Raw genomic sequence first — 25,264 nt, forward strand, 5'->3', positions numbered from 1 at the left:
AGTACCAGCACAAGAACAAGTAAGAGTTCCAGGCCAACCTGAATTACATAAGGAGTCTTGGTCTCAAAGCAAAAAAAGAATTGAAGTTCTTGCTTTTTATTTTAATGCACAGGAACTTGCTACATAGCTCAGGCTTACTTCAAACTCACAAGCCTTCTGCCTCAGCTTTCTGAGTGCTGTGATTACAGGGATATAACACCATACCTGGCCATAAATGTTCTCTTTTTAAGACAGAACTACTTGTTGTCACCCTACTGCCATCCAAAAGAACTTGCTTTTATTTCTAATGAAACTCCAGGTACCCATAACAGGATGAACTTTACAGCTTGCTACTACACCTGACAATGAACACTGTTCATTCTAAGTAAAAGCCCCTGGATTAGTCACAAAACACCTGCTTATATCTTAAGAAAAACCAGAGTACAAAGTGAGTACCACTCAGAAATTATCACATCAACAGTATTTAACAGCTGTAACAAGTTCATTATACAAACAGTAGAACAGAATTTTTTTTTTATCAAAGGCAAGAAATAGAAACAGAATTTGTCAATCAAAAAGAATTCATAATAGACATGAATGCTTTTCCACTTAACACAAAGGCATGGCACTCCTCTCCCTCCCCCGACGCCTTTCTCTCCGGCACTAGGGATCCAACCCAGGGCCTTGTGCACGGTAGGCCAACACCCTACCGCTGAGCTGCATCTCCAGCCCTTTCTTGATTTTTAGATTACTTTACTTTTAGATACTGTAAATGCACTGGTGGTCTACAACTGCTGCGCTAGCAATCCAGCTCAGTAAGCCATGACTGACTCGATGCAGCAGGTTGGCTTCCACCTCCACTCAACCTGCACCTGTTAGACTGTACCTGCAATCTTTATGGCTACAGGATCCTCTGAAACTGGAACGAGCCCTTCTTTGACTTCAATATGCTTTTCAGAGACCAGGGGGGATGGGGCAGGAGGGGAGCATTTAGTTCCCACACACGCCACAGGCGAGGAGGAAGAGGGCTTAGAATCATGGAAGAGGCTGGCCCAGGACTTGGCAGGCTGACTAATGGGAATGGCGCCCGACGCAGAAACCGCGCTTTCGGCAGGAGGGGATGCGCTCCCGCGCTTAGCAGGGTCCGAGTCTATGCTCTCTACGGCGTGCAACTCCACCCCGTTGGCAGCTGTGCCCTGGCCCGAGGATTCAAGTATTTGTCCGTTAGCAACTGGAAGGTCCTCAGTAGTACAGGGGCCAGTGTAGGGCTGTGCCACTGCTGTCCTTAGCGGGCTGTCTGCAGGGAGGCAGGGCTGCGCGTGGTCAGCCCCATGGCAGCCCTCAGGCGGCCCTGCAGTCCTGGCATCGCCATCGTCCAGTGCTCCGGGGAAAGGACTGCCAGGCACAGTGTCGCTGATGAAGTCAATGGAGTTCTGGGGGCTGTTACAAGTCCTGGGCGTAACCGACAGGAGCACATCCCCCATAAAGTCTGCGTCCTCCATGCCGACGCTATTGGAAACTGCAGAGTTGGCATGGCCATTGACCAGGGCTTCTGGGGAAATACTCTCGTCGCCGCCATCCTTCAGGTAGCTGTAATACCCAGGTGGCCGCTTCTTCTTCTTTTTACGCTCCCTCTGTCCAAGGCCACCTGAAACATCACCTTCTAAAACTTCTGCCTCCACAGTAGAACTGCTCTCCAAAACCAGGGCAGAGCCTGGGTACTGGCAGTCAATGGAACTGTAGCTGGCATCTTTATCTATGCCATCAGGGGTCTTTTTGGAAGTTGTACAGCCAAGAATAAACTCAGGGGCCTGAGGATTCAATGTGCTCGAAATACTGTAGCTGGGGGTTCTTGGCAAGGGATCACTGGGCTCAATTACTTCATTAACACCAAACTCAATTCTCTGATATTCTTGTCCTGTTTAGAGAAAAAAAGCAATTAGTAAATATTTTACTAGCTAAACACACCGCACTACCAATGCTAAAAAAGTACTGATAAACTACTTGTTTTCTTTCTGAAAACCGAAATCTTAAAAATTATTTTATTAATAAAGCTGTGATGTTTTTGTGTGGAATAAATAGGTTGAAAATAGTAGCAACTTCAATTATATTTAACTGAGAATATAAAATACAAAAGCCTATACACCCTGCACAGCTAAGGAAGATTTTCAGAATGTAGAAGTTCAAATAAATTTGAAATAAAAACTAAGTAGTGGATGGGTGCTGGTGGCTCACGCCTGTAATCCTAACTACACAGGAGCTGAGATCTGAAGATTGGAGTTCAAAGCCAGCCCAGGCAGGAAAGTTTATGAGACTCTTATCTCCAATTAACCACCAGAAAACCAGAAGTGGCGCTGTGGCCCTAAGTAGTAGAGAACTAGCCTTGAGCTGAAGAGCTGAGGGATAGTGTCCAGACTGAGTTCAAGCCCCATGACCAACTAACTAACTAAATAAATAAATAAGGTATTTTACCTTCTTAAAAAACACCATTAAAAACAAAAACGAGGGCTGGGAAGGTGGCTCAGTGGTAGAGCGCTTGCCTTGCATGCATGAGGCCCTGGGTTCAATTCCTCAGCACCACATAAGCAAAAAGAAAAAAAGCCGGAAGTGGCTCAAGTGGTAGAGTGCTAGCCTTGAGCTGAAGAGCTGAGGGACAGCACCCAGGCCCAGAGTTCAGGCCCCACGACCGGACAAAAACAAACAACAACAAAAAACGAAACAAAAAACCTTAACACTGAGACTACAGCTCAGTGAAAGAGTACATGTTTTTAATAAAGACACAAAACCACCAGACGCTGATGGCTCACGCCTAGAATCTTAGCTGCCCAAGGATGAGTTTTGGAGATCGAGGTTTGAAGGTAACCTGGCAGACAAATCCATGAGACTCCTATCTCTAAGTAGCACCAGAAAAGCTAGATTGGAAGTGTGTCTTAAGTGAGTGCCAGCCTGAGAGTAAAAGCTGAGAGCTCAAGGTCCTGAGTTCAAGCCTTGGAACCAGCACAAAACTAGACAGATGGGGCTGGGAAGGTGGCTCAGTGGTAGAGCGCTTGCCTTGCATGCTTGAAGCCTTGGGTTTGATTCCTCAGCACCACATAAGCAGAAGAAGCCAGAAGTAGCGCTGTGGCTCAAATGACAGAGTGCTAGTCTTGAGCTGAGAGCTGAGGGACAGCACCCAGGCCCAGAGTTCAGGCCCCACAATCGACCAAAAGAAAAAAAAAAAAAAAAGACAGATGGATAGATAGTGCGCACATCCATGTGATCTATGCTCCCAGACCCTGGACACACTTTACTACAGCTTACTTTATGTCTGAGGAAGAGAATGTATACTTTGGACAATGTAATTTAAGCCATAAGACATTGTTACCAGGGCTTCTCTATAGCTACCAAGGCCTAAGTCACTTCAGAGCACTTCCAGTGTCTTTCTCTTAGTCTCCTCCACTGACCACTTTAACTAAGGTCTCAAAGTGGCCCTTAGATGAATAGGGGTAACTGTCAACTAAGTGAACTCTTACTAGATTAATGCCATGAGTGGCGAAGACTTCAATAAAGATACAGGTAGCCGGGCACCAGTGGCTCACACCTGTAATCCTAGCTACTCAGGAGGCTGAGATCTGAGGATCAAGGTTCAAAGCCAGCCTGGGTAGGAAAGCCCGTGAGACTTTTATCTCCAATAAACCACTAGAAAACCAGAAGTGGCGCTGTGGCTCAAGTGGTAGAGTGCTCTCTTTGAGCTGAAGAGCGCAGGGACAGCGCCCAAGCCCAGAGTTCCAGCCCCACAACCGACCAAAAAAAAAAAAAAAAAATTTTTTTGAAAGAGGAAAAACAGAACAAGAGAGAGCCCAGTTAGGTGCCAGTTACAGGAAAGGCAGGAAACAGGCCCAGAGTGTCTAGAACTGTTCATTTGTTTTGATATCAAGCTGATGTTAAGGGCTATAATCCTAACCAAAAGCAAAACGTAATTCTTAGAAAAGTAGTAAGTGCCTAAAAGTTTATATATGAAACTACTAATACAATGAAATTATCAATGTAATCTTTCCCCCTTACTCTTAAGAAAAATAAGAGGAAAAAATAAATTGTTATCACCTGTATCTAGGACTGGCCATCTGTTCTGCCTTCAAGTATCACTGTGATGCTGGCCACAGGGGCTGAAATGAGTGTCCGAGAGATATGCAGGACATTCATTGGGAAAGGGGCCTCCTCTCTGAGATGGGGTATGTTGTGAAATCACATTAAAGTTAGAACGCACTGTGCAGCGTGTGCAAAATCGATTAGTTCCAAGAGACAATCTCAATTCTCACTTATCAGAGTAAAAACATTCTAGAATGTGATGTGACAGCAAAGAAGTGCCTCAGTGGTACAGTGACTACCAAAACAGCACACTGTGAACCCACCCCATAACTGAAGGCAGATGGAGGCAGGGCAGCTCCTCCTCCAGCTGCGGAACACTCACAACCTAGCCCAGTCTGCTAGGCTGGGAAGGACAGGGAGGCCTGCTAACCATGGGGAGACGGGAACTCAACCTCAGTACCCGCAAGGAGATGGGTTGGCTGCAAGGAGAACAAGCCCCGGTAAACATGGGTCTGCTCAGGCAGCACATCTCTAGGGCTCCTCAGCGCGCAGGGCACTGCAAGGACCCAGGCTGCAGGCAGGACTGGGAGGTTTCCCATCAACGCCAGGAGCTAAGGAAGTCCTAACCCAAACACAGAAGCAAAAGGGCAAGACAAGACTGTGAATAGCTTTGTTAAAAAAGAACACCTCTGGATAGAGAAAAGGGTAACCCGCTTCAATCAAGCAACAGGGCTCCATGGAAGCTGAAGGATAACTGGCTGGGGACGGGAGTGAGAAGAGGCTTCTTGGAACTCAGGCGCTATCTAAAGCACACGTGGTGAGAGAAGCTGCTCGGGGAGCTCACTCACAAGGCCTGCAGTGAGAGGCAGCACAGAGGAACAGCATTTTAAAGTATTCATTCACCCCACAAACATGGGGAAGGTTTATGAACACGGCTGGTATACAGCTGACAGACACTCAGAAATTAGTATGTTCCTTGCCATCCACAGCTGGCCATGATCTAAGAAGGCAGTCATTACCACACAGCAGAGCAGGTCCTGTGAGAGAAACCAAAGTAATGGATACCCAACAGACTTCAGGAGAAAGAGGCCTTCAAGCAAGCCTGGCCCTACTCATGCAGCTGATAATAAGAGTCCAGCTCTTTCCAGCAGAGAATATGACAGACTGAAAGGGAAGGCAGCAGAGAACGGCAGAGTGGGTGAGGGGATATGGAACCTGCGCACTAAGGCTAGGTACAGAGTGAAGGATGAGGCCGCTCACTAACCAGAAAGAACCAAGTGAACGGAAGGCGTGACGGGCATCCCCAGGCTCTCGATGAGCCCCTGTGGCACACCAGCTCCATGCACAGCTGAGACCGAGGATGTCCCACAAACTCAGGAACAAAGTGTCTCAGGAGGCTGAGCAACTAACTTTGGGTCCCTGGAACTACATTTATTTTACTAATTGTTCTAAGCTATTATTGAATCTGGTCTCCTATGTTACTGTTGTCTGCACCACTCATAATGACTTCAGATCTTATCACTTTGGGATGTGATACATACAGACTTGTCTTTTGAAGTTTACATATAAACGTAAACTGTAATTAGAACATTTTTGCACATCTAATCATGCCAACCAAACAGGCTACCCAATCCCTGACTGAGAAAATATTTTTCTTTCAGCTTCCTGGAGGCCAGCAAGTGCCTTTACTGTGATCCACACTGGAAACGGTTCCGACAGGCTTGAGCCTACTGCTGTGCAGCTGCACAACTCCATGGCCACCACTTCAAACCAGCTAACACACCAAACAATGCTGAGTCTTCACAAACACCATCCCAAGCAAGCAGGCTAGGATCTATGATAAACTTCAGGAAAGGAACAGACCAAGAAATGAAGCTATTTATCTGGATTTCCATAGGGTTTGTGAAGTCTGCATGTAAATACAAACTGCAGGAACAATAGCTCTAAGTTGTCCCTGGTTGTACAAAGCACACTCACTCAGAGGTCAGCCAGCCCAGACCCAGGAAGCTCCTCACCAATAGGACACAGAAGCCCCTTAGAAGTGGACCATGTGGCTAAGACATGCTTGAGCACTGAGGATTGTTAAGGAAAAAAGAATGCAACAGCCACCTCCAAAACTGAACCTTGAATAGCTAACACATAGGTACCGCACCAATCCAACTACACATCCAGCAGTCAGTGGTTCTGTGATTTAATATGCTCCAGTTCATGGCAAGAACTGCAAGCTGAAAGGAAATGCTGGCTCACAAGTATGAACTTGTGGGTTCACGTGTCTGCAGGTAGCCCTGCCACCTGGTAGCACTCACAGCCAGAAGTCAGTCAGAAAATAAGAGAGCACCAGCTTACCGTCAGGCAGGTCATCTGCAGCCTGTGTGCCACACAGAGCTGTCCCGCTGTATGGAGGGAGCTGCACGAGCAATCAGAAAACAAAAGTTAATTCACACAATGTTAAACCCAACCCAAGCCACCACTTCATTAAGGCAATTCTTTATTGGAACGTTTTTATCCTCTTCCAACGACATCACTTTTCCTATAATGACACATATGGAGAGTTAGTAAAATCTAAACTGTCTTCACTTAAAGGAAAAAGAGTACACTATAGGAATGTTTTCCCACAGTCATCCTTACTAAACAAATCCTCAAATGAAGCTGAGAAACTAACAATGAGCTGCAGAAGACATGTAAATGAGCTACAATGGAATACGTATGGCATGCTCCTATGTCCTCCTCACACACTTCTTGGCGTCTGACCACAGATCCCTGGCTCTGTCTGCCCACTGGTGAAGACCACGCTTCCTGACCCTCTGCACTTCTTGTTCATGATCTCTGCCCTGCAGCCCAGCCAGAAGAGGCAGGGACAGGTCTGTGGTCAGAGTAGAAAAAGCTCACCACAAGGAAGGAAGGGCCTGGGAACTGTGGCTCCCTTTTAACACAGTGCTCTAAATAACTGAATTAACAACCACATACCACATTTCTTTTTTGAAAGAGAAAAGTAAAACACCACAAGAATGACTGCTTTGTAAAAGCAGGAAGGGATTCCTGGAGACGCACACCTATAATCCCAGCTACTTGGGAGACAGGGGTAGGAAGACTTTGAGCTTGAGGCCAGCCAAGGTAAAGATAGCAAGATTCTGTCTGAAAAACAAAACAAAAACACCTGGGCGCCAGTGGCTCATGCCTGTAACCCTAGCTACTCAGGAGGCTAAGACTTGAGGATCATGGTTCAAAGCCATGTGGCTTAAGTGGTAGAGCACTCACCTTGAGCTGAAGAGCTCAGGGACAGTGCCCAGGTACAGAGTTCAAGCCCCAGGACCAAAAAAACAAAAAACAAAAAAAAAAACACAAAAGGACTGGCTACCGGAAGAGCCCAAATGGAAATCAAGCCCAAAGCTCTGGAGCCAATCCCCAACACTGCAAAACTATAAAAATACACAAACAGTGGAAAGTCTTGTGCGTGTCTCAAGGGTTTCTTGCTAAATATCCTTTACTTTCTTTTTTTTTTGGCCAGTTCTGCAGCTTGAACTCAGGGCCTGGACACTGTTCCTGAGTTTCTTTCGCTCAAGGCTAGTGCTCTACCACCTGAGCCACAACGCCACTTCTGGCTTTTTCTGTGTATGTGGTACTGAGGACTCGAACCCAGGGCTTCATGCATGCTAGGCAAGCACTCTACCACTAAGCTCCATTCCCAGCCTTCTCTTACTTATTTAAGAGGTGAAAAAAGTGTTTCACATGGACATGTCTGCAATGAGGGTTAGGAGGAAACGGTGTAAGTGGACAAAATCATTGCTACCAGAAGGAAGAACAAAACCCAAGTGGGAATGGTGGTGTGTGCCTATAATCTAAGCACTCAGAAGGCAGAGGAAGTGAGTTCAAGGCCAGCCAGCCTGAGTTTCACAGGATGACCCTGTCTCAAAAAACATCAACAGCTGTTAAGTAGCTCATGGTAGAGTACTGGCCAAGCATGTACACATCTGAGCCCTGAGTTCCAGCCTCACCACTGCCCAACAAATCCTGGTGCGGCCTTAAATCCACATAGCACCAAGGCCTGTAAGGGCTCAGACCCACCCAGAGTTGGCCAGGCCTAGAGGCTCCTAAATGGTTCTCACGGCCTCTACTGTTTGGGAATTGCTATTGTTGTGGCTTCCTCAACTAATGTCTTCAACAGACTATTAGGGAGCCAATGTAATAATCACAGAGGCAGAATTTCATCTCTCCAAGTAACCCATAATTTCTCTCCCCAGAAACAATTAACAAACAGGAAGCTAAGAAAACCACCGGGTCGGGCTGGGAAGGTGGCTCAGTGGTAGAGTGCTTGCGTTGCATGCCTGAGGCCCTGGGTTCAATTCCCCAGCACCACATAAGCAAAAAGAAAAAAGCCGGAAGTGGCGCTGTGGCTCAAGTGGTAGAGCGCTAGCCTTGAGCTGAAGAGCTGAGGGACAGCGCCCAGGCCCAGAGTTCAGGCCCATGACCAGACCCAAAAAAGAAAGCAAGAAAGCAAGCAAGAAAGAAAGAAAACCACCGGGTCCCCAAAATCCTCAGGACTTGGACTCCTGCACTCAGCCCAGGGACCCAGATTAAGCATTTGTGGGCCCCACCTGGCTAAGCTCCTCCTGCAGGAGCTCATTCATTGAATGCAGCATTTGTTAGCAGATTCAGAAAAGGACGTGTGCACACAAGGCAACAGGCACAGCAGTGTCTCAAGAAGGCATGAAGCAGGGCTGTGCACCTTATGTAGTAATAAAGAATGCCTGCTTCTCCTATCCATGATGCTACAGTGCCCCCTGGAGGCAGGAAACGGTACTGTTTCTAGGCACAAATGGTTTAAATGCAGGCATGGTATTCAGTAGACACTATGTAGATGAAAACTATGCAACTTGTGAGCAGGAACAGGAGGGGGAAACTGAGGGACAGCAAAGAAGGGGTGACGTTGTCAGAAAGGAAATGTACTTATTACCTGACTTATGAAATGGTAACACCTCTGTACATCACCCTAACAATAATAAAATTACATATTTTTTTTAAAAAGTGGTTTAAATGACTGTAACCTCAAGACCCACCTTACTCTTAGCCCAAAGTTTCGTTGTCCATATGAGAACAAAGTGCTCTTGACAAGATCTGATCTCAACTGAAAAAGATGGGTGTGGTGACATGTGCCTGTAGCAGGAAGCATAAATATCAGGGTCCAGCCAGTCTGGGCAAAAAGTGAGACCCAATCTCAAAAATAATCTGAGTAAGACGGGTACCAATGACTCATACCTATAAGCTACTCAGGAGGATGAGAACTGAGGATTGTGGTTCAACGCCAGTCTGGAAAGTACCTGAGACTCTTGTCTACAATTAACCATCAAAAAGTCAGAAGTGGAGCTGTGGCTCAAGTGGTAGAGCTCCAGGCTTGAGCAAAAAAGCTAAGGGACAGTGCCCGGACGCTGAGTGCAAGCCCCAGGAGTGATGTGCGTGCACACACTCTTATCAATCTTATGAATTAGTAAGAAAAAGATAAACCACTTGATTTGAAAGCATGGGGATAAATCCGGGCGCTGGTGGCTCACGCCTGTAATCCTAGCTACTCAGGAGGCTGAGATCTGAGGATCGCGGTTCAAAGCCAGCCCGGGCAGGAGAGACTGTGAGACTCCTATCTCCAATAAACCACCAGAAAACCGGAAGTGGCGCTGTAGCTCAAGTGGTAGAGCGCTCGCCTTGAGCTAAAGAGCTGAGGGACAGCACCCAGGCCCAGAGTTCAAGCCCCACGACCGACAAAAAAAAAAAAAAAAAAGAAAGAAAGCATGGGGATACAGATCAGGTAATTCACAGGAAGAGAAAACCTGGAGAGTCCATGACATAAAACTAAAGCAATAGAGTGCTCAACAGTTTATAATCTGGGGAAAATGAATTAAAACAATAAGAATGCATTTATTATCAAGAATCCTGAATATGTTAGCACTGAGAATTAGTGAGAAGCTTTTTTAAAATGAAGCAGAAAACTCTTATGCTCTGTGAATGGGAAACCCCTTGGAAAGCAAAACTAAAGATGCCTGTTCCTGGCAGAGTACAATTCCCTTCCTCCCTATTCCACTCTTCAAAGGACTTTTGCTGATTTTTTGGGGGGGGAGGAGTCAGTCATGGAGCTTCAACTGGACACTGTCCCTGAGCTCTTTCGCTCAAGGCAAGTGCTCTACCCCTTTGAGCCACTGGTCACTTCCAGTTTTCTGGTGGTTAATTGGAGGTAAGAGTCTCATAGCCTTTTCTGCCTGGGCTGAGTTTGAACCATGGTTCTCAGATCTCAGCTAGGATTACAGGCGTGAGCACACCAGTGCCTGGCTTGCTGAAACATTTCTAAACTGTGAACCAGAAACCTAAATGATCCTCAATAGGAAAACATGTAACTAAACTGTATACATTTGATCAATGATATTGAGCAATTAAAATAAAAGAACAAGATTAAATGTTTAAGTGCAGACAAACTTGATAATGGTATTAGGTTAAACTATACTGAATATAGTGTATCATTTCTGTGACTTTTTAAAGCCCATAAAACAAATCATCTGTGTAATAACAGGCAAACACCAAAACCAAGAACATACTTAGCAGGAAAGGGAGGCTAATGGAGACTCCAAATGTGTATAAATAATGTTTTGAAACAGTCCTTAAATAGTCCAAAGCTCACCTTAATAATAAAATCATTCATATATATATATATATATATATATATATATATATATATGTCTAAACCAGGGGCTTTGTGGCTCACATCTGTAATCCTAACTACTCAGGAGGCTGAGATCTGAGGATCTTAGTTCAAAGCCAGTCCAGGCAGGAAAGTCCATGAGACTCTTACCTTCAATAAACCATCTAAAAACTCGAAGTAGACTATGGCTCCTAGTCCACTGGCCTAAAGCAAAACAGCTCAGGAACGATCAGGCCCTAAGTTCAAGTCCCATGACCACAAACAACAAAAAAGTCTAAAGCAGTGGGCTCATGCCTTGTAATCCCAGCACTCAGGAGGCTAAGAGCCGAGGTTTGAAGCCAGCCTGGGCAGGAAGTCCAGGAGACTTAAACTGTGGCTCAATTGGTAGAGTGCTACCCTTAAGCATATAAACTCAGGGACAGAACCCATGCTCTGAGTTCAAGCCTCAGGATAGGCATCAAAACAAAAGGGGATGATAATGTGGCTTAATGGTAAAGTACATGAAGCCCTGGGTTCAATTCCTCAGTACCACATAAATAGAAAAAGCTGAAATTGGCACTGTGGCTCAAGTGGTGTAGTGCTAGCCTTGAGCAAAAGAAGCCCAGGGACAGTGCCCAGGCCCTGAGTTCAAACCCCAGAACTGGGCCAAAAAAAAAAGGGGGGGGGAGGGGAGCCAGAAAAAAGAAAAGTCTAAAGAAATGTAGCAAAATATTAACATCAATTAGGCCTAATTAGTGGGTTCAGCCATTTCTACTATTCATAGGCAGCATTTCTGGGTATTAGAACTCATTAAAAGGAAAAAAAACAACAACAAACAAGCCAGATTCCGGTGGCTCATGCCTGTCATCCTAACTACTCAGCAGGCTGAGATCTGTGCATTGTAGTTCAAAGCCAGCTCAGGCAGGAAAGTCCATGAGATTTTCATGTCCAATTAACCACCAGAAAACCAGGAGTGGTGCTGTGACTTCAGGTGGCAGAGCACTAGCCTTCAGCAAAAAGAGCTCAGGGTTAGTGCCCAAGGCCCTGAATTCAAACCCCGTAACAGACATAAATAAGTAAATAACCATGAATTATATCTACATATGAATTTGCTTAGTTTTGTCTTACCTCAACTGAAGAGCGAGGAGTCACAAAGAACTGATTGAATTCATCAGGGCTAAAATCTCCAAATATATACTGGAAAATAAAAAAGAGCCATTAATCACATAAAATATACAAAAACATTTGATCTAGTACCTCCAAGTTCTTAAGTAAATAAATTGAGAGGCTGTGAGCTAGAATTTCTAGGGCTACGACTTTCCAATTACAGTAAGAAAATGTTCAACCTTTTCCATCAACTGCCAAGAGAAAAGTAAAATTGATGAAACTTCTTTGGAAATAAATCAGGTGCACCACAGACTTGTAGAGCCCTGCTATGCGCGAACACTCGGCCCAGCACCTCCGCCAGCTTGCCTTCTTCGGCTTGCTTCCTACCTCTGCTCACCTTCCTGCTGACTCATGTTCCTACCTCCATTCCCCTTTCCTTGCCAAACACCGAGAAAAGCCAAACACGGGGTCAAAGGGGAGGAAGAGAATTTCAAAAAGGGAAATGTTAGCAATCTTGATGAATGATCTTGAAACCTATGTACTTTATAATATCAAATTACGTGTGAATGTGACCCACAAATAAATGTGACCCACATTAGACAGACACTGCCTTCTGGTTGTGATCTTCTGGAAAAGCATCTGGTGAACTCTAAGACAGCGGATGGTGAGGGCCTACGGCTCACAGACCCCAGGAGCTTGAAGAAGTGAGTACCCAGTAAGAATCACTATGAGGAAGAGTCACACAACTAGCTAGCACCTAGTTAGCAACTCCCTCCCTCCTTCCCTCTCTCAAGTGGTACTGATTTAAAATCTACTAAATGTGCAGGATGATCAGGAGCAGAGGCGGGGTTCCCTTACTCTACCTGAGCTGGCAGTCTAGCAATTTACAGAAAAGATTTCAAGCATGTGACTGAAAGTAACCTGTAACTAAGCACACTGTCAAGGGCAAACAACTAACCACCAATCCCTACTCTGGTGGTAGGTGTGCCCAGAAGACCACTATTCTGCAGGCTCTTCAGCAATCCCATCAAAACTAAACAACAACAACAAAAAAAACAAACTTCTTCATGTAAAGAAAAGAGGAAGCAATACAAAAAGCAATTATTATTCAAATATATACAAATCTAAAAACCATGGTAAAACTCATACTGAAAGAAAAAAAGGAAAAAAGGAGCAGGATCTACTCTGAGGGGTGAAAGCTCAAAGGAGGGAGATTAGTGGAAGCAATTAATTGCATGTATGAAAACAGAGGAATGAAAGTAGCAGAAACTTTTAAGATGTAGAGGGGATAACGATAGTGAAAGGAAGGTTGGAAGGGTACACTGTGTGCATGTATGAAAATATCACAATGAACCCCCCTATTTGCACAAGTCCATGAAGACTTAATAGTTACAGGGATCTAGACTTATCTTCTGAAACATCCTCACTGTGAGCTCACACCTGATTATCTACAGCATGAGGACAAGCTCACATCATTAATGACATGCAGGGACTTGTCAGGCATGAAAGAAATAGTGAGGTATATAGTAAAAAGGAGGCAGAACAGTAAACATGGACTGCCAGGAACAGGAAACAACAAAGTGTAGAAATTGGACTCTTCTGTTTAAAAACTCAGAGCCAGAAGCCAGTGGCTCAGGCCTGTATTCCTAGCTACTCAGGAAGGTAAGATCTGAGGAGCTAGTTCAAAGGCAGTCAGGACAAGAAGTCTAGAGACTCTTACTTTTGGCCAGCTTTGGGCTTGAACGAAGGGCCTGGGTGAGCTCCCAGAGCTTTTTCGCTACAGGCTAGTGCTCTACCACTTTGAGCCACAGAACCAAGTCCAGTTTTCTGGTGGTTAATTGGAGATAAGTGTCTCAGACTTTTCTGCTCAGGCTGGCTTTGAACAGTGATCCTCAGAGCTCAGTCTCTAGAGGAGCTAGGATTACAGCCAATGGGCAGGCTCTGTGAGACTATCTCAAATTACATACAAAAAAAAAAGCTGGAAGCTGAGCTTTGGTCCACGCGGTAGAGAGTTAGCCATGAGCACAAAAGCTCTGGGAAAGGGACTGGGAAGGTGACTCAGTGGTAGAGCTCTTGCCTTGCATACATGAGGCCCTTGGTTCGATTCCTCAGCACCACATAAGCAAAAAGAAAAAAGCCAGATGTGGGCTATCCTTGATCTGAAGAGCTGAGGGACAGTGCCCAGGCCCAGAGTTCAGGACCCACGACCGGACCCCCCCCCCAAAAAAAACCCAAAAACTCTGGGACAGCATCAAGGCCAAGTTCAAACCCCAAGTGTGGGACAAAATTTTTATATAAAAACAAATTAGGGGGCTTGGAAAGATGGCTCAGTGGTAGAGTGTTTGCCTTGCATGCTTGAGGCCCTAGGCCCTGGTTCGATTCCTCAGCACCACATAAGCAGAAAAGGCTGGAAATGGCACTGTGGCTTAAGTGGTAGCATGCTAGCCTTGAGCTGAGAGACAGAACCAAGCCCAGAACACACACACACACACACACACACACACACACACACACACACTCTCTCTCTCTCTCTCTCTCTCTCTCTCTCTCTCTCTCACACACAGTCAGGCGCTGGTGGCTCATGCCTGTAATCCTAGTTACTCAGAAGGCTGAGATCTGAGGATCACGGTTAAAAGCCAGCTCCGGCAAGAAAGTCCGTGAGACTCTGATCTTCAATAAACAACCAGAAAACTGGAAGTGGTACTATGGCTAAAGTGGTGGAACACTTAACGTTAGCTGAAGAGCTGAGGAACAGCGCCCAGGCCCAGTTCAAGTCCCACGACAAAAGAAAAAGAAAAAAAAATGATGAATCGTTCAACTTGTACATCAGCAATCAATGGAAGCACAGGAAAGGCTTTGTGCAGATGAAAGAGAAAGGATTATGTTTATAGCATGGCACTAGAGGGCACTAGAGTACAGTACTCTAAGCTCAAACCAAAAAAGTTTCATCTCATTAGAAATTCAAATTAAGTAGGTTACTCCTAAATTAGTATTCTTTGTCTTCAAAATGGCTCATGGCAGTAGGTGATCTGGTTCTGGGGTAAGAAATCAGCAAATACTTTGCATTTTTATCATCCTTAGTTTTCAAGGCAGTGGCACAACCATCAATTTCCCATTTACCTCTATAAATGGAAAAACTAGGCTGGCAGGGTCCAAAATCATAATAAAGTGACAATCAGCAAAGGAATAGTTGAGAGGTGCAGGGTTCCCTGGTGTTTCTGGAGCTGACAAAATGCATTTTGGGAGAGGTGATGAAACATTAAGAAGTAACAAACTTTATCATTTCATCTATAAAAATGATGGTCTATTGGACTCTACAACTGCTAAAGTTCTTCCTGTTCCAAAAAGATCTCCTGGATCTAATAAGAACCAAGAAACTATAATTTAATTTAATTTTATTTGTGAACATACTGTACAGAGGAGTTACAATTACATGGGCAGGATAATGCGTACATTTCTTACCAAGCATTGCAGCCTCCTCCTTTGTTTACCCTTCATATCCCTTCCCAGCCTCCCCCCTCCCCAAGAACCAAGAAACTATAGCAGGACACCCAGCTGTAGTTTGTGCCTATCATTTATGGGGCTCTGATTTTCATTCCCAGAACTAAAAAAAAAAATTATTAAATAAACATGAGTTTGGAAACTTCATTAAGCCAATACCCTCATCAGACTAATGTCTACTGCAGCATGAAGAACCCAGAAACAATGATGCTAAAGAAGCTGGACACAAATGGCCACTGATGTGTCAATCCTATGTGCTGTCCAGAACAAACAAATCATACAGTCAACTGTGGATGATTGGGGCAAAGGAAAGAAAGAGAGGAGAGCAACAGCTGACAGACATAGATTTCTTTGGGGGTAATTAAGGATTCTGAGCTTGAGGGTGGTGCTAACTGTATACTTGTGAACACACAAAAATCCACTGACATGCACAATTACTGACATGTCAAGTAAATATATCAACAAGATAAAGTAGAAGAACAGATCAATAACGAGAGAAGGGATGGAATGAATAATGATGAGGGAGAATTCGACTTCTGAAATTGAAACCCCTTTCTTTGTACAAATATTAATAAAATGTTTAAAAAAAAAAGAAAGAAAGAAAGAAAGAAAAAAGCCGGGCGCCGGTGGCTAACGCCTGTAATCCTAGCTACTCAGGAGGCTGACATCTGAGGATCTCGGTTCAAAGCCAGCCTGGTCAGGAAAGTCCCTGCAATTCTTCTTTCCAATTAACTACCAAAAACTGGAAGTGACGCTGTGGCTCAAGTGGTACAGTGCTCATCTTGAGCTGAAGAGGTCAGGGACAGTGCCCAGGCCCAGAGTTCAAGACACACGACAAGAAAGAAAGAAAGAAAGAAAGAAAGAAAGAAAGAAAGAAAGAAAGAAAGAAAGAAAGAAAGAAAGAAAGAAAGAAAGAAAGAAAGAAAGAAAGAAAGAAAGAGAGAAAGAAAGAAAGAGAGAGAGAAAGAAAGAAAGAGAGAGAGAAAGAGAGAGAGAGAGAAAGAGAGAGAGAAAGAGAAAGAGAGAAAGAGAGAGAGAAAGAAAGAGAGAGAAAGAAAGAGAGAGAGAAAGAAAGAGAGAAAGAAAGGAAGAGAGAAAGAAAGAGAGAGAAAGAAAGAGAGAAAGAGAGAGAAAGAAAGAGGAAGAAAGAAAGAGAGAGAAAGAAAGAGGAAGAAAGAAAGAGAGAGAAAGAAAGAGGAAGAAAGAAAGAGAGAGAGAGAGAAAGGAAGGAAGGAAGGAAGGGAGGGAGGGAGGGAGGGAGGGAGGGAGGGAGGGAAAGAGAGAGAGAGAGAGAGAAAGAGAAAGAGAAAGAGAGAGAGAAAGAAAGGAGAAAGAGAAAGAAAAACAGAAACAGAGAAAGAAAGAAAGAAAGAAAGAAAGAAAGAAAGAAAGAAAGAAAGAAAGAAAGAAAGAAAGAAAGAAAGAAAGAAAGGAAGGAAGGAAAGAAGGAAAGAAGGGAGGGAGGGGAAAGGGAAGGGGAAAGGGAAGGGGAAGGGGAAGGGGAAGGGGAAGGGGAAGAGGAAGGGGAAGGGGAAGGGGAAGGGGAAGGGAGAAAAAGGAAGGAAGGAAGAAAGGGAGGGAGGGAGGGAGGGAGGGAGGGAGGGAGGGAGGGAGGGAGGGAGGGAGGGGAGGGAAAAGAAAAGAAAAAGAAAAAAAGGAAGGAAGGAGAGAAGAAAAAAGAAAAGAAAGAAAAATTACTGATCATGGTCCAGTATACGATGCTGATAGCCACTAGGCACATTGTGCCTGCAGCCCTTTTGAAATGGGCACTGTTTGGAGGACATCTAAAGATGTCCAGTCAATGCAAAGCAGTTTTGTTGGTTTAATCATATTCACTGAGCACCAACCATCCACAGTGAACTGTGCAAGATCATCAGAATAAATCTTTGAAGCCAGTCTTTCGTGGCTCATTTCTACAAATCTAGCTACCCAGGAGGCTGAGTCCTGGAAGATTGTGGCAGAGAAGTCTGAGAGACTTCATCTACAATTAACTAGAAAAATGCTGTACTGAGGGTGTGGTCCAAGTGATAGAACACTAGTCATAAGCAAGCAAGCTCAGCAAAAGCAGAAGGCAATGAGTACAACTCTGATGCTGGCATGCACTTGATGCATAAATAAATGAAGTCTTTGAGTATGTTAATAGAAGGTTCAGGAATTCCAAAGCCTCTCATTTCTTTTTTTTTTTTTTTTGGGGTCCGGTCGTGGGGCCTGGACTCTGGGCCTGGGCACTGTCCCTCAGCTCTTCAGCTCAAGGCTAGCGCTCTACCACTTGAGCCACAGCGCCACTTCCGGCTTTTTTTTTTCTTTTTGCTTATGTGGTGCTGAGGAATCGAACCCAGGGCCTCAGGCATGCAAGGCAAGCGCTCTACCACTGAGCCACCTTCCCAGCCCCAAAAGCCTCTCATTTCTAATCTTAAAACTCAGGTAATTCAAGTGCTAGAGTTTGCTATTTAATTTTCTATTTGTTTATCTTATCCTATTTACTTGTCTTAGTCTATCTTCTTAAATCCTATGAAAAAGTAATCTTTGCAGGTTAAAAGTAATCTTTGCATGTTCTAGCTACTCAAGAGGCTGATATCTGAGGATTGTGGTTCTAAGCCAGACTGGGCAGGAAAAACCATGAAGAGACCCTTATCTTCAACTACCAAAAAGCCAGAAGTGGAGCTATGGCAAGTGGCTGATTGCTAGTCTTGAACAAAAAAGCTGAGGGACAGCACCCAGGCCCTGAGTTCAAGCTCTAGGACTGGCACCAAAGCAGGATTTTTAATATGCTAGCTGCATATTTTTAGTGCTTTTTAGGAGTCTGAGCTAGAATTTGTTTCTACACCACAGACTACATCTTCAAATTAGAAAATATAATTGACAACAAAAACCCATTTTTACCTACTTTTACCTACCCAGTGCTTAGAGTAGCATTAAAGTACAAAATGGTAAACAAAGTTAACTTGCTTTGTTACTATTAAATAGCAGGATGATAAGCAAAGCATTCATTCAAGAACTTGCTATGTGAGACTGGTATGGTACACTCCCCACTACACAATGCCAATGGAAGCAAAAATACTGAAGCAGTCAGGCACCAGTGGCTCATGCCTATCATCCTAGCTACTCTGGAGGCCAAGATCTGAGGGTCATGGCTCAAAGCCAGCCTAGACAGGAAAGTCCGTGAGACTCTTAACTCCAATTACGCACCAAAAGATTGGAAGTAGAGCTATGGCTCAAGTGGTAGAACACTAGACTTGAGCAACAAAGCTCTCAGGGCACACTAAGGCCCTGAGTTCAAGTCCCAGGAATGGCACCAAACAAAACACTGAAGCAAAACTATGTTGTGTTAAACAGAGCTACATACACAGACATGCGTAAGTGCCATCTGTTCTACAGGGCTCTTCACTTCACAAAATATGCTGGAACCAGCCCAATAAAAGCTGGGTTACCGAAAGCCACCTGCCAGCAACAAGGCAGGCATTTGGTATTTATTAAAGGACATGGGGATGGGGTGGAAGGGGAAGTCTGGGGATGAATAGAAGCGTGTTGGTTTAAGCTTTTTTTAATTTGCCGACATTACAAAATGAGAGTTGTCCAGTGAGAAATAACAATGTGAGATAAGGAGCTGGGAAGGTGGCTCAGTGGTAGAGTGCTTGCTTTGTGTGCATGAGGCTCTGGGTTTGATTCCTCAGCACCACATAAGCAGAAAAAGCTGGAAGTGGCGCTGTGGCTCAAGTGGTAGAGCACTAGTCTTGAGCTGAAGAGCTGAGGGACAGCACCCAGGCCCAGAGTTCAGGCCCCACGACCAACAAAACAACAACAACAACAAAAACGTGAGATAATACATATACTTCTCTTCCAGGCCAAGAAAGAAGTCAATACTGAATTTCCCATTTAATGAATCACTTTATTTGCTGAAGCGGGATCATGAGCTCAAAGCCAGTCTGATGTGAGGGTTTTTGTTGGTGGTACTGAGGACTGAACTCAGGGCCTTTTAGGTAAACACACTGTACCACTTGAACCACACCCCCAGTCCACCCGGCTACACAGGTGTGAGGTGGGTGGTCAGAGCTGCCAAAGGCACCAAGCACTATTGAAGCTTGGGGACCATCCCCACCCTTTTTTTTTTGGGTCCGGTCGTGGGGCCTGAACTCTGGGCCTGGGTGCTGTCCCTCAGCTCTTCAGCTCAAGGCTAGTGCTCTACGCTCTACCCCTTGAGCCACAGCGCCACTTCCGGCTTTTTTTTTAATGTGGTGCTGAGAAATCGAACTCGGGGCCTCAGGCATGCAAGGCAAGCGCTCTACCACTGAGCCACCTTCCCAGCCCGACCATCCCCTTTAGTAGTAGGTATTACAGGGCTTTGGGAGCCGGAGATCTGTAAAATCCCAAACTATATGCAAATAGTGTACATGTGAGTAACACACACACACACACACACACACACACACACACACACACACACACACACACACACACACACACACACACACACACACACACGTATGCAGGAAGGCTTATATGCCCTAGGGTTGAGTTTCTTGAGGGGTTCTGCCATCAACCAAATGTGAGCAGGAATTACTCACTGCCTTTTGGAAATGATGTAAGACATGCATATTAGATGCCTTTAACATAGTCTAGACATTCAGTAGACTGCTGATCTCTGTCCCTTCTCCTTCTCCAAAGGCCAGAAAATTGCTTCAACATTTTACATAACCTATTTATGCCGCATGTGTATGCGTGTGTGTGTGTGTGTGTGTGCGCGCGCGCGCACGCGCATGTCCTGAGGCTTTAACTCAGGGCCTGGACACTGTTCCTCAGTTTTTTGCTCAAGGCTCGTGTTCTAACACTAGAGCTATAGCTAGCTCCACATATAGTTTTGAATAGTTTATAGGAGATTAAGAGTCTCACCATACCTCACGCCTGTAATCCTAGCTACTCAGGGAAGCTGAGATCTGAGGATCCCAGTTTGAAGCCAGCCCAGACAGAAAAGTCCATGAGACTTGTATCTCTAATAAACTACTCAGAAAAAGGGGTAAGTGGTGCTGCAGCTCAAGCAGTAAAGAACTAGCCTTGAGACCAAGAGGCTCAGTACAGCGCCCAGGCCTGGAGTTCAAGCCCCAAAGGAAAAAAAAGTGTCTCACAGGCTTTCCTGCCTAGGCTGGCTTTGAACTGGAATCCTCAGATATCAGCCTCCTGAGTAGCTAGGATTACAGGCATGAGCCACCAGTACCTGGCTTATTTACACTTTTCTTTTTTTTTTTCCCTTTGGCCAATCCTGGGGCTTGAACTCAAGGCCTAGGCACTATCCCTTCTTTTTGCTTTTAGCACTCTACCACTTGAGCCACAGCGCCACTTGTGGCTTTTTCTGTTTATGTGGTACTGAGGAATCAAACCCAGGGCTTTAAGCATGTTAGGCAAGCCCTCTACCATTCAGCTGCATCCCCAGCCCTATTTACACCTTTTTAATACCACTGATGTTCAGTAAACACCTTCCCGGTTCTGCACATGTGGTGGGAGTGAAGGCAGCGCTCCAGAGATTTATAGTAAAGATGCTTTCCCTCATCCAAGGCTGTATCTACCCAGAAGGCCTCTTTTAGGTTTAAATAAATAGACTTGTTTTGACCCAGGTTTAAGAGAAATTATTACTTAAAATACCAAGAGAAAGCAAATATGTGGACCCCCTATTTTTTTTCTTTTTCTTTTTTCCAGCAGTCGTGGGTCTTGGGTTCTGTCCCTCAGCAACTCAGCTCAAAGCTAGTGCTCTACCACTTGAGCCGCTGCACCAATTCTGGTTCTCTGGTGGTTTATGTACTTTCTTATGGACTTTCCTGCCCAGGCTGGCTTTGAACCATGACAATCTGATCTCAGCCTCCTGAGTAGCTAGGATTACGGGTGTGAGCTACCAGCACCTGGCTCAGAACCCCTATTTCTTCCTCTCAATTACACTGTGACCCTAAAACACCTCTAAAAATATAAATGTATCAATAAAAGTATGAAGAGATAGGCTAAGGGTATAGCTAAGGGGCGCAGCTGCCGGGTGCCATCACTAACACGATAAATTAATTTTTAAATAGAGATTTTAGAAAACATTGGGCAGGAATCACCAAAACTCTAGAATGAAACTGCATTTTTTTTATACCCTCCTCTATTTCCAACAAAGTGTCAACCTGTCCTATCATAAGGGAAAATGCTGACCTTCTAAAGAGAAGGAAGAGTATGTGTTTTAATGATAAGATGAACATCTCTCCCGAGCTAGGAGCTGTCTAGAACAGGGAAAATAAAAAGACAAAGTACAGACCACCTCTTGACAGTATTAAAAGTAGTAAATAGCCAGGTGCTGGTGGCTCACACTTACAATCCTAGCTACTCAGGTGGCTGAGATCTGAGGATCACGGTTCAAAGCCAGCCTGGGCAGGAAAGTCCGTGAGGCTCTTATCTCCAATAAACCACTCGAAAACCGGAAGTGGTGCTGTGGCTCAAGCTCTCACCTTGAGCTGAAGAGGTCAGGGACAGCGCACAAGCCCAGAGTTCAAACCCCACGACCGACAAAAAAAAAAGGAGTAGTAAATAAACTCACAAGTAATTTGTTCTGACTAAACTTAAATGAATGTAATAAAATTGAAACGTATCACCTATATCTATTGGAAAGGATATGGACATGTTTATGTGACAATTCAACAATGCAGATTGTTAACTTAAATTTTGCTAAACCAAAATTTAATACATAGAATCATGTATTAATGTTATCAGTTTTACATGACAAGGTCCAGGGCATGCAAAATGTGCTTGTTAGGCAGGTGTTCTACCACATGAGCCATGCCCATAACCTTATTTTTAATTTTTGTCGGTCATGGGACTGAACTCTGGGCTTTGGCACTATCCCTCAGCTCTTGAGCTCCAGGCTACCTAGCACTCTAGCACTTGAGCCACAGTGCCACTTCTGGCCTTTTCTGTTTATGTCCATAACCTTATTTTTAAAATAAAACTTCATGTTTTTGCCCAACCCAACACATCACACTCTACCCATCTTTACAGGTTAAGATAGGGTCTCATACACTTTTTCTTGCCCTTGAACTGAGATCCTCCAGATCTCTGCCTCCCAAGTAGCTGGTATTTATTGCAGGAATGAACCACCATGCCTGGCTATTTTGTGCTGTTTTAATGTTTTCTTTTTCTACACTCCGTTTCTTTCTTTTCTTTTCTTTTTTTTTTTTTTTGGCCAGTCATGGGGCCTGAACTCTGGGTCTGGTCGCTGTCCCTCAGTTCTTCAGCTCAAGGCTAGAGCTCTACCACTTGAGCCACAGCACTACTTCCGGTCTTTTCTGCTTATGTGGTGCTGAGGAATCGAACTCAGGGCCTCATGCATGCAAGGCACGCACTCTACCACTGAGCCACCTTCCCAGCCCTTTTCTTTTCTTTTTTGTCGGTCATGGGGCTTGAACTCTGGGCCTGGGTGCTGTCCCTTAGCTCTTTAGCTCAAGGCTAGCACTCTACCACTTGAGCTACAGCACCACTTCTGGTTTTCTGTTGGTTTATTGGAGATAAGAGTTTCACAGAGCCGAGTGCTGGTAGCTCATGCCTGTAATCCTATCTACTCAGGAGGCTGAGATCTGAGGATCACGGTTCAAAGCCAGCCCAGGCAGGAAAGTCCGTGAGACACTTGTCTCCAATAAACCACTCGAAAACCAGAAGTAGTGCTGTGGCTCAAGCGGTAGAGTGCTCTGCTTGCCTTGAGCTGAAGAGCGCAGGGACAGCGCCCAGGCCCAGAGTTCAAGCCCCACAACCAACCAAAAAAAAATTTTTTTTAACTTAAAAAAAAAAGCTTCACAGACTTTCCTGCCCAGGCTGGCTTTGAACTGTGATCCTCAGATCTCAGCCTCCTGAGTAACTAGGATTATAGGCATGAGCCACTGGCGCCTGGCCTCTACACTCAGCTTCTTAAAGTACACCTACTGTAACATTTATACAGGAGCTGGGAAGGTGGCTCAGTGGTAGAGTACTTGCCTCGCATGCATGAAGCCCTGGGTTCGATTCCTCAGCACCACGTAAGCAAAAAAGGCCGGAAGTGGTGCTGTGGCTTAAGTGGTAGAGTGCTCACCTTGAGCTGAAGAGCTGAGGGACAGAACCAGGCCCAGAGTTCAAGCCCCACAACTAACCAAAAAAAGAAAAAGAGGGCATGCACATTTTTTTCATAAGGCAAGGACAAATGGGAAGTAAAAATACACTACCATCAGATGATGAGAGGTGAAATGAAGCTGCCAGATATAAAACAAGGTACCAAAAGACTGTCTTTCAATGAGGAGATACTTTCATGTGGTGAATCACTGGCTGCAAAACTCCAGTGTGGGCTTAGGGGATGGATGGCCCCTGGCTGATGAAATAGCTAAGAACTGACCTGGAGAATGGCAGGGGTCAAGAGGTCAAGGAAGACTAGCCACCACTCTCATGCAGAGGCTCTGGATGCTGAACATACACTCTCCTCTCCCAACTCTATGGGAGCCCGGAAGACAAGCTTGAACCCCCTTTCACATCACCTCCTCTCCAGCCCCAAACCACACTCTTCACCATCTTTTTCCTAGGAGAGGGCAACTGGAACCAAACAGGTATTAAGATGGAGCAGAATGGAGTGAGCAGCTTCTAGTTTTCCCAAGTCTTTAGAAGAAAGTAGGGACAGAGACAAGAACTTTCTAATAATCAGAAAACAGCGAGCTCATTAAATTCTGTAACCTTATGATTCCACATCTACCGATGGTACATTAAACCTTTGCTGATCCTTGAAACAAAAACATATCCCTTTGTCTACTTTTATGTCCCAACACTAGATTCATTTTGTTTTTCTGGAGACAGCACTTTGCCATATAGCACAGGCTAGCGTTGAACTCTAGCCTCCTGAGTGCTGGGATAACAGATGTGCACCACCATGCCTGGTCCAACCCTAGTTCTTAATCCAGCCTGCACTGACAGAAATGGTCACAGAAAAACTGTTTGGGAGACCACTTAACAGACAGGAAAACTGCAGTCCAAGCACATGCAAGTCTTTGGAAGTGAACATCTACACTGCTGAAGTGGCACTAAAGTGACAAATGACAGTAATCCAATGGCCCAAGGCCAGAAATTCCACTGCAAACACATTTGTCTCTTTTGTGCTACAGTGATTCTTGCAAGTATAGTACTAGGAAGCAATGTAGCAACCTAACTATAAAATAAAAAGCAACTTTCTATTATTTTTTATACGTTAGGACATTAACAATAAAAAGTATCCTTAGCAACCATGTTTAATGCTCCACTTGCAAACTTGAATCCTTTAATAGGAAGTACTTATACATCTGAAATTTGTAAAACAAACAAAACAATTTTGATGTAACTAATTCAACTGGGGATGATCCAACTTTTCTCCATTACTGGAACACTACATTGCAATCACAGCATGGAGCAAACATGCCACTTAAGTTCAACATTAAACAACAATTATCAAGTTTTGGGATTCCTTTCTCCTGTAAGATTTTCTATGGCTGGCATCAGCGGCTCATGCTGTAATTCTAGGTCCTCAAGAGTCTGAGACCTGAAGGATGGATGGAAGGTTGACGCCAGCCCTGAGCTGTAAATACATCTGTGAGACTCTATCTCCAATTAACCAGCAAAATGGCAGAACTAAAGATGTGATAGATTGCCAGCCATGAGCAATAAATCAAGAAGAGTGCCCTGAGTTCAAGCCCCAGAAGTGGCACACACATGAAAATTTCTTATGCATATCACTATTTAAATACTGTTAGTGCCATCTAATGTTTTACTCTGGAGAATGGGTGGGCTCACTTACTGTTCACTAGTCTCAGTGCTGCCTCACAGAGACTGGGCTGAATGAATAATGTGTTAGGGAGGTCCCGAATCTGCACAATTTACCTTCAGCAACCACACCAGGTAACCACGAACTTAGAGACGTCTGATAACACACACAGTCTCAGG

The 25,264-nt window shown here is 44.7% G+C and overlaps 1 protein-coding gene across 1 annotated transcript in view; it reads right to left on the reverse strand.

Annotated features, from left to right (window-relative positions):
* Positions 1-25,264, reverse strand: part of LOC138822861 (ubiquitin carboxyl-terminal hydrolase 10) — a 49,605-nt gene that overhangs the window by 19,568 nt on the left and 4,773 nt on the right. The window contains exons 2-4 of the mRNA XM_070015818.1: positions 11,840-11,908; positions 6,394-6,454; positions 866-1,897 (exon numbers count right to left, since the gene is read on the reverse strand). Of these exons, the coding sequence (XP_069871919.1) occupies positions 866-1,897; positions 6,394-6,454; positions 11,840-11,908 (1,162 nt within the window). The remainder of the gene's footprint in view (positions 1-865; positions 1,898-6,393; positions 6,455-11,839; positions 11,909-25,264) is intronic.

This window comes from Dipodomys merriami, unplaced genomic scaffold, assembly GCF_024711535.1.
Source record: "Dipodomys merriami isolate MVZ:Mamm:240054 unplaced genomic scaffold, mDipMer1.0.p SCAF_116, whole genome shotgun sequence".
In the NCBI taxonomy this organism is placed as follows: Eukaryota; Metazoa; Chordata; class Mammalia; order Rodentia; family Heteromyidae; genus Dipodomys; species Dipodomys merriami.